This window comes from Doryrhamphus excisus, chromosome 9 (genome assembly GCF_030265055.1).
Source record: "Doryrhamphus excisus isolate RoL2022-K1 chromosome 9, RoL_Dexc_1.0, whole genome shotgun sequence".
Classification (NCBI taxonomy): domain Eukaryota; kingdom Metazoa; phylum Chordata; class Actinopteri; order Syngnathiformes; family Syngnathidae; genus Doryrhamphus; species Doryrhamphus excisus.
Window position 1 is genome coordinate 3,365,416 of NC_080474.1, and position 12,700 is coordinate 3,378,115.

General features: G+C 39.7%; 1 protein-coding gene across 14 annotated transcripts in view; it reads left to right on the forward strand.

Annotated features, from left to right (window-relative positions):
- The window catches only part of myo3b (myosin IIIB), a 104,839-nt gene that overhangs the window by 18,865 nt on the left and 73,274 nt on the right, over positions 1-12,700 (forward strand). For 12 of the 14 annotated variants that reach the window (XM_058081554.1, XM_058081551.1, XM_058081547.1 and 9 more), the window contains 3 exons: positions 3,003-3,068; positions 8,179-8,334; positions 12,603-12,687. In XM_058081554.1, coding sequence (XP_057937537.1) covers positions 3,003-3,068; positions 8,179-8,334; positions 12,603-12,687 — 307 coding nt within the window. Of the gene's footprint in view, positions 1-3,002; positions 3,069-7,600; positions 8,089-8,178; positions 8,335-12,602; positions 12,688-12,700 lie in introns of those variants that run through there. The other 2 variants (XM_058081553.1, XM_058081543.1) reach the window with 2 other exon arrangements.

Here is a 12,700-nt window from a genome sequence, read left to right on the forward strand (position 1 = left end):
CTGCACTTTGGAAAGGATTGGCTGCCTGAATCCTTTATCGCAGAGAGCTGTGTAAAATGACAGATTTTCTTGCCTAACATGCTCCCAAAGATGAGCCACTGCAGCGGAAGGATGTGTGATTGTGTCTCCCTGTGATTTGTTCTGGGACACTTTTCATTCTGGATGATGCCAGTTTGATTGCGGCGTTGGAAAAGAACACATGGGAGGTGATGGGAAAGTAGAAAATAAATAGATTTTGCATTAGAGGTCAGTGGAACAATCTGGGTTCAAATCTCTGTGTGGAGTGTGCATGCATGGGTTTCCTCCCACATTCCATAAACATGTTAGGTTAAATTGTCCATAGGTATGAATGTGAGTGTGAATGGTTGTTTGTCTATATGTGCCCTGTGATTGGCTAGCCACCAGTCCAGGGTGTACCCCGCCTTTCACCAGAAGCAGTTACCATGTATTACGTATTTTTGAAAACCATGTGAGGGAAGAAGTATAGATGGCAGATCTGCGCTCCTCTAGAAAGTGAAAGTTAAGAATAATACATCTTTTATGTGTCTGCTTCTACCAATATTTTTTGTATGTATGTATTGTGCAAATCTAATTGTGCTATGTGAGTGTGTGTATTGTGCAAATCTGATTGTGCTATGTGAGTGTATGTATTGTGCATATCTGATTGTGCTGTGTAAGTGTGTGTATTGTGCAAATCAGATTGTGCTATGTGATTGTATGTATTGTGCAAATCTGATTATGCTGTGTGAGTGTGTGTATTGTGCAAATCGGATTGTGCTATGTGAGTGTATGTATTGTGCAAATCGGATTGTGCTACGTGAGTGTATGTATTGTGCAAATCTGATTGTGCTGTGTGAGTGTGTGTATTGTGCAAATCAGATTGTGCTATGTGATTGTATGTATTGTGCAAATCTGATTGTGCTGTGTGAGTGTGTGTATTGTGCAAATCGGATTGTGCTATGTGAGTGTATGTATTGTGCAAATCGGATTGTGCTATGTGAGTGTATGTATTGTGCAAATCTGATTGTGCTACGTGAGTGTACATATGTATTGTGCAAATCTGATTGTGCTACGTGAGTGTATGTATTGTGCAAATCTGATTGTGCTGTGTGAGTGTATGTATTGTGCAAATCTGATTGTGCTATGTGAGAGTGTGTATTGTGCAAATCGGATTGTGCTATGTGAGTGTATGTATTGTGCAAATCTGATTGTGCTATGTGAGTGTATGTATTGTGCAAATCTGATTGTGCTACGTGAGTGTACATATGTATTGTGCAAATCTGATTGTGCTACGTGAGTGTATGTATTGTGCAAATCTGATTGTGCTGTGTGAGTGTACTATGTATTGTGCAAATCTGATTGTGCTATGTGAGAGTGTGTATTGTACAAATCGGATTGTGCTATGTGAGTGTATGTATTGTGCAAATCTGATTGTGCTATGTGAGTGTGTGTGTCAAGAAGGCCCTCTATCAGAAGCTATTAGCCAGGGGTCGGCAACCTTTACTATCAAAGGAGCCATTTTCAGTATTATTTTCATATCCAGTGTTTGTTTTGAAAATGTCCTTCAACATTTTTGGGTTGTTTGCTAATTTCTCACCTCATATCAAGCACTTTTGTTGTTGGAAGAGAAGAAAATGAATCTGTCTGTGCAGAATTCCAGTCTTTTCTTTTGGGGAGGCGGGGGGGGGGGGGGGGTATATCATTGGTTAGCTGTCACTTCTAACGGAACGCAGGCAGGCAAACATCATCTCCCTCTCCCTTCCTTGCACTCATCCAATCACCAGTCAGAACTCAGCCAGGAGGCATTCACGGTCTTACAAAAAGTCTGATATTTTTTTCTTCTTTTCAAAAATGACCAAAATTGACAACGGCACTGATCCATAGCCTGAAACTAAAGATGTAATAATAATAATAATAATACCTAACAGCGTGTTGCTCTTTCTTATACAATATTACATTGCAGAGTTGATGTACAGTAGATCCCCGTTTTTCACCAAAATTTCTATTTTTGACACAGGGCTTGCTTCTACCACTCTAAACCTTCCTGCTGGCTTGACGTTCATGTTCTCCTATGATTTTTGGATCAACATTTGCAATAAAAGTGACCTAAATATGCGTCTAACGCTAATTAAATCAGAATCAGAAAAGGTTTATTGCCAGGTATGATCAAACACATACTAGGAATTTGTTTTGGTATAGTAGGTGCAGACACATCTATTAAAAAAGAATGAAAAGTACAAGATATACAGAATATACAGTATAAATATGTGTACACAGTCTGTTTTTTGTTTGTTATTCCGGAAGTGCAGTCTTATTGTTTTTCCTAAAAGTCCAAACTGGGCGTTAATGTTGGCTGTCGGATGACACGTTTTTCCAAGCCACCTCTCCGTAGTCCACATCGCTGGCCAAAAATATTGAAAGCAACCCAATGTAGGTCAATATTTGATAAACTATCTGACACACTGATACTTTATAGGCAATGCAGAGGGCCACCTGCAGGCTGAAAATGTCCCCCGGGCTACACTTTGGACCCCCCTGGTCTATGTCGTTTAGTACATTGCCACTGGGGAAAGAAAGTGCATTTAAAAGTGCGTGCGATGGTCAGAGAGAGTACAGTAGTTTCCTTGAAATGTAGCTGGCCCGTTTTTATCATATAAAAATCCTCACTGTTGCTGTCAGCAGACACTTGAAGTGTGCTGGCCGGGTTATAGATGGCCTCCATGAATGCTGCTGACAGAGGCGAGACGCTCTCCTCTCGCTCATAACTTTCAGCTCCCAGTCACAGATGCCGGCTGCCAAGCGCAGACCGAGTCACTTACAGGCCTGGACGGCGACCAGCTCTTCCCAAAAACTCCCTGTGAGTGCGTGCCAGCCATCGTTTGTCACCGACTGAAGAGTCTGCGCTGCTGTCATGTCATTTGAAGCCATTTTTAGACAACTAGGCTGTCTCTCCAGGAAGATACTGATTGCTCATACAAGTTCTATTGGGATTTTTCTTTCAGAAATCCTTCCCCTACGCTGAGACACCCGGACCAGTGGTGCAGAAGTTTCAGTCATTTCATCGGCCAGTAAGTGTCACAGAGATTAGTTTTATACTAAGTATACTCACACTTGGAAGCCATTAGCGTGAAACATAATGAACCTTGTAAAAGATTTCATACAGTTATTGAATAGTGTCCTGACTGTAAATATTCTCATTCATCCACGTCTTTGTATTCAAAAGGCATTTCATCCACTGCCTTAGAAGACCTTTCTGCTCAAAGACTAACTAAATAGGCCAGAGAGAGAGAGAGCTATCCTGCCTAGTCTTTGAGCATGAAAAACTGGATAGGATGGAAGATAGAAAGACTAGATATGACCTGAGCTGTCTAGCTGTCTAGTTTATCAGCATGAGACTAGACATTGAACATTAAAGACTAGATAGGATACATTAAATACTATACAGGACATTGGCAAAGAGATGTCTAGAGATGCACGAAAGACGAGATTAGACTAGATAAGACAAGGACGGATACAAAGGTGTCCTATCTAGTTTTTTATATTCAAAGACTAGATAGGATGCAAGATACAAGATGCATGATGCTAGATAGGACATTGCACATGAAGAACTTGATAGGATGCGGAGAAGACTGAATAGGACATTGAGCATGAAAGACGAGATAGGATGCATGAAAGACTAGATAGGATGCATGGAAGACTAGATAGGATGCATGGAATAATAGATAGGACAGAGACAGTGTGGTCTTATCTAATCTTTGAGCAGGAAATACTAGATAGGATGCATAAATGACTAGATAGGATGCATGGAATAATACATAGGACAGACAGAGTGGTCTTATCTAATCTTTGAACAGGAAATACTAGATAGGATGCATGGAATAATACATAGGACAGAGACAGAGTGGTCTTATCTAATCTTTGAACAGGAAACACTAGATAGGATGCAAAAAAGACTAGATAGGATGCATGGAATAATAGATAGGACAGAGACAGAGTGGTCTTATCTAATCTTTGAACAGGAAATACTAGATAGGATGCATGGAATAATAGATAGGACAGAGACAGAGTGGTCTTATCTAATCTTTGAACGGGACATACTAGATAGGATGCATAAAAGACTAGATAGGATGCATGGAATAATACATAGGACAGACACAGAGTGGTCTTATCTAATCTTTGAACAGGAAACACTATATAGGATGCAAAAAAGACTAGATAGGATGCATGGAATAATACATAGGACAGAGACATAGTGGTCTCATCTAATCTTTCAACAGGAAATACTAAATAGGATGCATGGAATAATAGATAGGACAGAGACAGAGTGGTCTTATCTAATCTTTGAACAGGAAATACTAGATAGGATGCATAAAAGACTTGATAGGATGCATGGAATAATACATAGGACAGAGACATAGTGGTCTCATCTAATCTTTCAACAGGAAATACTAAATAGGATGCATGGAATAATAGATAGGACAGAGATAGAGTGGTCTTATCTAATCTTTGAACAGGAAATACTAGATAGGATGCATGTAATAATACATAGGGCAGAGACAGAGTGGTCTTATCTAATCTTTGTCTCTGTCCTATCTATTATTCCATGCATCCTATCTAGTCATTTATGCATCCTATCTAGTATTTCCTGCTCAAAGATTAGATAAGACCACTCTGTCTCTGTCCTATGTATTATTCCATGCATCCTATCTAGTCATTTATGCATCCTATCTAGTATTTCCTGCTCAAAGATTAGATAAGACCACTCTGTCTCTGTCCTATCTATTATTCCATGCATCCTATCTAGTCATTTATGCATCCTATCTAGTATTTCCTGTTCAGAGTGGTCTTATCTAATCTTTGAGCAGGAAAATACTAGATAGGATGCATAAAAGACTAGATAGGATATTGAGCATGAAAGACCGGAAAGGACTTGAGTTGAGTCAAATGTCCATCTCTTTTTTTTCAATACAGTACTAAATTCATCCTTAAAAAAAACTTAATTGATTTAATTTTAATTTGTTTGTTTAAAAAAAGAAAAATCTTAACTAATTATTTGTATAAAAAAAAAACATGTACGACTATTCCTATAGAATCTTGTCAATAACTATGCGGTCCATAAGCAGCAATGCGTGTGTAAAGAAGTGTGGGCGGCTAACATTGATATTTACAAGCAGATTAACGCTCATGGCTTTGTGTTTATTGACTTTTCATTGGAGTAAATCTGCCACAGGGGAAGAAAGTCATTCACCTGAGTTATCCTCTCCATCTAAGCCCTGCAGATAACTTTTCATTTCCTACATCGTGTTAACCTTCCAGCATCGGCGCTGCTCCAAATATATAACCTTCATATCCACCTCGCTTACCACAATGGGCAAATAGGATTCGTTGGAGTGGAGACTTATTTTTACTGACTTTGGTAGCCACGAAATGATATGAAAACAAATGTGTTATTGATTAGTAATTCCCGCGTCAAGGAGTGTTGTCCTCCAACTAAACGTAGAGTTTTGAATACTTTTCGCCACTATGCTGTGTCATTGCAGCCATTTCTGTAGGATTGTGATGTCATCTCGCCATTAATCTCCTCCGGTAAACAAAACCCAGCAGAGTTCAATGTGGGAAGGCTGGACAATCTTATCTGGCTCCGCAGGCCATTTGTGAAACCTATCTGTGTGTGTGTGTGTTTTCAGAATAATAAATCCATCACTCGCGTCTGCGTTGTGCAGCCGGGGAGGCTGACTTGTGTGACAGAGTGGCTCGGTGTTCACAATCGTGCCGGCGCGGTGCGGCTAATAGCAGCCCGCCTCTCTGCTGCTTAATGTCCTGACACTAATGAATTCATGGAATTAACTGTGAGAGCACAAATAAGCAGAGAAAAGCCAAGATGGGGTGCTTTGGATGAGATTGTTGTTTCCCCTCCTATCTGGCGCCTGTTTGCTGTTGTTCAAGTCTTTAGTCGCTCAGGTGAATGAAGAGCATAAAGGTGGTTTCTCTTCCAATGTATTTGTCATTTAAGCAACAATAAGCAGTACATGACTACTTTACAGCAACCATATGTAATGTTTTACCTTTAAATAACACATCCAACTGTATTATTATTATTATTATTATTATTATTATAGTGGATCTCTGTATTTGTGTGACTCAGCAGTCATGGCCGGTGATTGGCAAAAATCGATACCGATACCGCCATAAAAGTGTCAACTAGAAATGCATATTTGTTTTTTAAAATTAAGATTCAACTGTAGTTTGTGCTCACTTGGAGGTAAGAAGGACTCGAGCAAATTAGGATGTGACCAAGTGTACCTAATAAAATATCCTAACATTACTACTACCGCATGACTACTACCAGGAGAACCAGAGTATAGAGGGGGAGGGAGCCGCCTGCCGTGGCCCAGCAAGGTGCACTGTATTCGGGCACACGCTCCGAGCAGCCGGTGTGATGCTAATGAGGTCTCGTTTGGACTTTTTAAACAAGTGGACTCAGGGGAAGTTACGACAGACCGTTAACGTCACAGGCAGGAGAAAAAAATGAGCGCTTGATTTGCTCACCACACAGTACAGGTAATCATAAGTTTTAAAAGTGATTATTGGAGTGATTATTATTAAGTGGTTATTGGAGCTATTTTTAATGCTATCAGATGTATTGGTATGACGTTGATTGTACACCTCTAATAATAATTATCATCACCATAGTAATACTCCACGATGTCACTTCCTGTCCACACACCTGTAAGACATTTATTGAAACACACACAAGCACAAGTCTTATTTACGGCTTAAATGCCTTATTTCTCTTATTATTAGGATGGTAAAAGGTAACTATAGGGGTGTTGTTTCATGGTTAGGGGTCTTTAATATTAAAAATAAAACTGGTTTTCTATGCTCTAACTACCAAAATATTCGATTTATAAATAAGGAATCGCTGGTGAGTGGTTAGCACGCAGGCCTCACAGCGAGGAGACACGAGTTCAATTCCACCCTTGGCCATCTCTGTGTGGAGTTTTCTCCAGGTACTCCGGTTTTTGTCCTCCATTCCAAAAACATGCTAGGTTAATTGGCGACTCCAAATTGTCCATAGGTATGAATGTGAGTGTGAATGGTTGTTTGTCTATATGTGCCCTGTGATTGGCTGGCCACCAGTCCTGGGTTTACCCTGCCGCGTGAGGATAAGCGGTAGAAAATGAATGAAAATAAGGAATCCTACTTTACATTCTACGAGGGATTCATGTATATAAGAATCACCAAAAATGTTCAAGGACCATCAAACAAAGTGAGACATCGCAATGTTTGGCGAAAAAGCAGCAAGTACAAATACATAAACATGTATAAAAAATGTTGACTGACCGACACGTTTTTTTTTGGGGGGGGGGCAAATATATGAAACATTACAGTGCATTTCTTTCATCAATCAAAATATAACTTTCCATTATTTACATTTGTATTCAACTATCTGATCACAAGCCCAAAACGTTACTTGTGTTATCTTCTATTTAGAAATGATAAATTACTTTATGTTTTCTCTGGAAAAAAATGACCTCAATTTTTTTAAATGTTTGTCCAAAAGTCCAATTTGTTAAAAAAAATTCACTCAAAAAAGCCTCTATTTGGGGGCAATAAAAAAACTGCAGGTCATAAATGAATAAATCTCATATGTGGGATCAGGGGACTAAAAAATGAAAATGTTTGTTGTACGAAATGAATACGGAAGTCAACAAAGGCACATTTACCACTTTCCATTTTTATTTATGTTGTAGGCACAACCTTAAATGTCTTATTTCGTCCCCCAGATGAAATGTAAATGAAGTATTTATACAGTACATGCAGGTTGTACTGCCAGGTACAAGAGGACAGGTACACATGTCGAGGCTGTAAAGGGACACGGGTGCATCGCAAGGTGACATCACTTTTGGCAAACGCTGCACACGGCAGATAGGATGTGCTGGCGGGCCCTGGCAGGGCTTGTTTGGACTCGGGGGCCATGGCGACAGCAGCCAGATTAGTCCCTCAAACACTTTTAAGGCGCTCACCCTCTGGTGTGGAAAGTCTGTCAGAGCAGATCCCAACAAATCCTTTTGCTGCGATGTTCAGGTGACTTGAGGTCTTTTTGTCCGCGTTTTGCACGCGTGAAGAAAGGTAATCGTGTGGTCTTTTTTTTTTTTTTTTTTTTTTGCTCTCAAGGTGTCTGATCAAGGATTTCGAGGCACGTCCATCCGTGACTCACCTTCTGGAGCATCCCTTCATCAAGCAGGCCCACGGTAAAGACGTGGCGCTGCGACAGCAGTTGGCGGCGCTCATCAAGGAGCAGCAAGATGTAGGCTGTGCGGCCAAAACTAAGTAAGTCTCTTTTTATTTTCCATGTACTTGCTGTAGACATAACAACATGACTAAGCCGGATGCTGCACTCTTCGTCCAGGAGGGGGCAGGCTCTTATCTGTTTTTGGCATGCAAGAGTTGAGATGATGAGAAGCAGCAGTAATGGACGCCAGCGTGTGATTAAGGAGAAGTTAGCCCACCGTGACTAATTCAGAGTGGCTGATAATTTTGCTGACTAACCGGTCTCCAATAAGCGGTGGTGGGCTTCTTATTAGTCATTAGTACCAAGAATGAAACCACTTCAGTGATCTGATTAAAGAGAAAGAGGATAGGCGGCATAGAAAATAACTGGATAGATTTAAGGGATAGGAGTAAATATTTATTATTTATTATTATTATTTCAGGCGGCACGGCGGTCTAGTGGTTAGCGCACAGACCTCACAGCTAGGAGACCATAGTTCAATTCCATCCTCTGACATCTCCGTGTGGAGTTTGCATGTTCTCCCCGTGCATGCGTGGCTTTTCTCCGGGTACTCCGGTTTCCTCCCACATTCCAAAAACATGCTAGGTTAATTGGCGACTCCAAATTGTCCATAGGTATGAATGTGAGTGTGAATGGTTGTTTGTCTAAGGCCCTACTTCTGAGAGGAGAACTGTGCTGTTTTTCAAGACCTACAATAAAACTCCTAGTCAAAGATCCTCTATTTGACAATCAGTCTGTGGGCGGGGACAAACCAGATCATGGAAAGCTTTCAGAAGAAATTATAACAAATTAAAAAAAAAAACAACCAAAAAATCGATTTTTATGTAAATGCTTTTCAAATTTGATAAGGTGATTTATTTGCGAAAATAATAATAGAAGCTGACTCCAAATTGTCCATAGGTATGAATGTAAGTGTGAATGGTTGTTTGTCTATATTGAACATCCTGGTTCACCTACAGAGAGAGCTGCTTCTTGTCCCCCCCTTGTAAATTCGTCAACAACCATAATAACAAACATATGTTCAAAATATAAATAAGTACAAATATAAAACAATACATCAACATATAAAAATTAACAACTATTTGAACAATCAATATCAATATCTTTTGAAAAATCCGATTATTATCTTCACAAAAGCAGAATTTTTTGGCACAGCTCGATGAGACCTCATTAGAGCGCGCAGGTGTACCTAATATTGTGGCCAACGATTGACTCCCATCTGTGTGTGACGTAAGAAACCCTGCTATTTGAAGGAGCAGAGCGAGGCTGCCCTTGACTGAGTGTTTTGATGTGTTGCCAGCTCTGTTTACTCCCGAGAGCACAGCAGCCGCCGCCTTGAGCCTGATCCCTCAATTCCTGTCCTCAGTGAAAGTGGATAATGGGATTAGCAGCTTGTAGGGCGAGAACCTAAACCTCGCCCGCTTTTTAGTCTTTGGTGCCACAGATCCGGAGCACAATATCTCCAGATAGGAAGAAGAAAGAAGCAGAGAAGTTAAAAGTCGCTGCTGTAGGTGCAAAATTGGGATCTGTAGTTTAAAGCGTCGGGGCAAAAAAAATGTCTCTGAAGGGACTGAATGATGAGCAGTCACTCCATGCGGCGCTTCATTTCCATATTTTATATGCGCTCTATTCATAATAGGATGGGAATGCACAGGCAAGCAACCTCAAACTTGATTATACATTACAGTGGTATGAATAACTGTTTGCCACTTCCTGATTTCTTATTTTTATGCATGTTTGTCACACTTAAATGTTTCAGATCATCAAACAAATGTAAATATTAGTCAGTGAACACAAAACTGAACACAAAATGCAGTTTTTAACTGAAACCTGTTATTATTAAAGCAGCAAAAAATAAAAATAAATAAAAAAATTTTTTTAAATTTTATTTGGGCAAATATATGAAACATTACAGTGCATTTCTTACATTAATTAAAATATAACTTTCTATTATTTACATTTGTATTCAACTATCTGAAGCTATTTTAAGGTCATGCCACAGCATCTCAATAGGATTCAGGTCAGGACTCGGACTAGGTCACTCCAAAGTCTTCATTTGGTTTTTCTTCATGCATTCAGAGGTGGACTTGCCGGTGTGTTTTTTTGGATCATTGTCCTGCTGCAGAACCCAAGTTGGTTTCAGCTGGAGGTCACCAACACATGGCCGGAAATTCTCCTTCAGGAGAATTCATGGTTCCATTTATCACAGCAAGTCTTCCAGGTCCTGAAGCACCAAATTAGCCCCAGACCATCACACTACCACCACCATATTTTACTGTTGGTATGATGTTCTTTTTCTGAAATGCGCTGTTACTTTTACAGTAGATGTAATGGGACACACAGCTTCCAAAAATGTAAACTTTTGACCCCAGACTATTTTCATCATGATGTTTTCCGGCAAAATTGAGACTTAAGAGTCTTAATGTTCTTTTTGTTTGGAACACTGAACTTAACTGAGGCAAATGAGGCCTGCAGTTTATTTTTGGATGTTGTTGTGGGGTCTTTTGTGACCTCTTGGATGAGTCATCACTGTGGTCTTAGTGTTATTTTGGTTGGCTGGATTTTTTTACTCCATAATGCTTAAAAGTTTCATTTAAAAACTGCATTTTGTGTTCAGTCACGTTGTCACTGACTAATGTTTACATTTGTTTGATGATCTGAAACAACAAGCAAAAAAAAAATGTAATTAAAAAAAAGCCAGGAAGGGAGCAAACACTTTTTCACACTACTGTACAAATTAAATCAACTTTATTTGTATAGCACTTTTCCTGCAAAGACATGCAACATAAAGTGCTTTACAGAATTAAAACAATCAACAACCACAATTAAAAGGAAAAACATATACTAAGAAAGCCCCTCACACACAGTAGGGAGACATGGCATGGCACTGAGGATCAAGGAATACACATACACCCAATAATTTGGGTACATCTGACCAATCTAATAAATCTGAGTCAATATATAAATACAAAATCTGTAGTAATGAGGAACATATGAAAAACACATCTGAAGTCTGAGGTAAAAAAGGCTCCACTCGTTTATTCAAAAACAGTTCAATAGATTTGTAAACAACAAACGATTGGCATTACCAGAAGTTACTCCTTATGCGGACATCCCTTCCATTTACGGTCGTGTGGCTTTTCAGACACTGATCTTATGCAAGGTGTGTACTTCACACTTCAGGAATTTAGAACAACATGTTATGAAAGAACAACCTCAGGTCAAGTTGGCTTCTTCATTAGTGCACTTGGAGTTCACGGAAAACCTCCTTCTATAATACAGTAAACCTCGGATATATCGGATTCAATTGTTCCCACTGGTTTTGTCCGATATAAGCGAAATCCGTTATATGCGTATACCGGAAAATGTCAGTTTTACGCATATATCGGATTTATATCCGGTATATGCGTGAATTGGATTTTATTCGTTATAAAAAGGCACTTCCTTGACTATGTTTCCAATGTACCTGGACTGGGCAATGAAAAGAGACGTAAGGTAATGAGAATTTAACTTTATTGGACTCTGAGCATAACAAATTGTTAATTAAGCTAGGCCCTGTTACGCCCGTCAGGCCTACGTTATTTCCAATAGTGAGGTTAAGATCTCATTCACTGCTGTGCTAGTATTATTGACGTCACTCACTTTTATATTTGTCCTAAATCTGGAGCCAGGAGAAAGACAATAGCCAGTGACATCAACAAGATTAGCATAACGATGCGGCCATCCGATATATGCGAGGGAAATTTAATGGAAATGCATTGGAACGGGACTGGAGATTATGTCCGAAATAGGCGAAATCCGATATATGCAATGAATTTTTATTGGAAATGCATTACAGAAAAATTGGTTCTTTTTTATCTGTCCGTTGTGAGCGAATTTACAATATATCCGAGTTCGATATATCCGAGGTTTACTGTATAATTCCCCCCTTGTGGGTCCGAGAACCCCCAAAACAAAGAAAAATGCCCGCTGTTTATGCCCAGGTGCTTTCTTTTGAGCAACTTTTAAAAAGTTGATTTCATTTGTATTTGATCAAATAATTGAACAATAATGTTAATCTGGTTACTAAGTTTTGTCGTGGTTCTGATCTCCACTCACCGCCTGCTGACCTCTTTAGGGCTGCAAGAAGCTGAAATGTAATAAAGTGCAATGTTGTTAAGTGGACACGTGTTCCCCGGGGGGTGGAAGAACTGCGATGGCTTCTTCACACCACCAGTTCAGCCTGTTAAAAGTGTTGTTCCTTCATTTGATGATCATTTAAGAGCATCCTCCAGCATGTTCACGTCCTGGCTTTCATACATTCCAGGCACGAACGGATCAATACTCGTAAAACCCTCATCATAGAAGGAAGTCCTGATGATGATCTGGTCAACCTGGAGTTCTTGGACGAGGTGAGATTGAAGG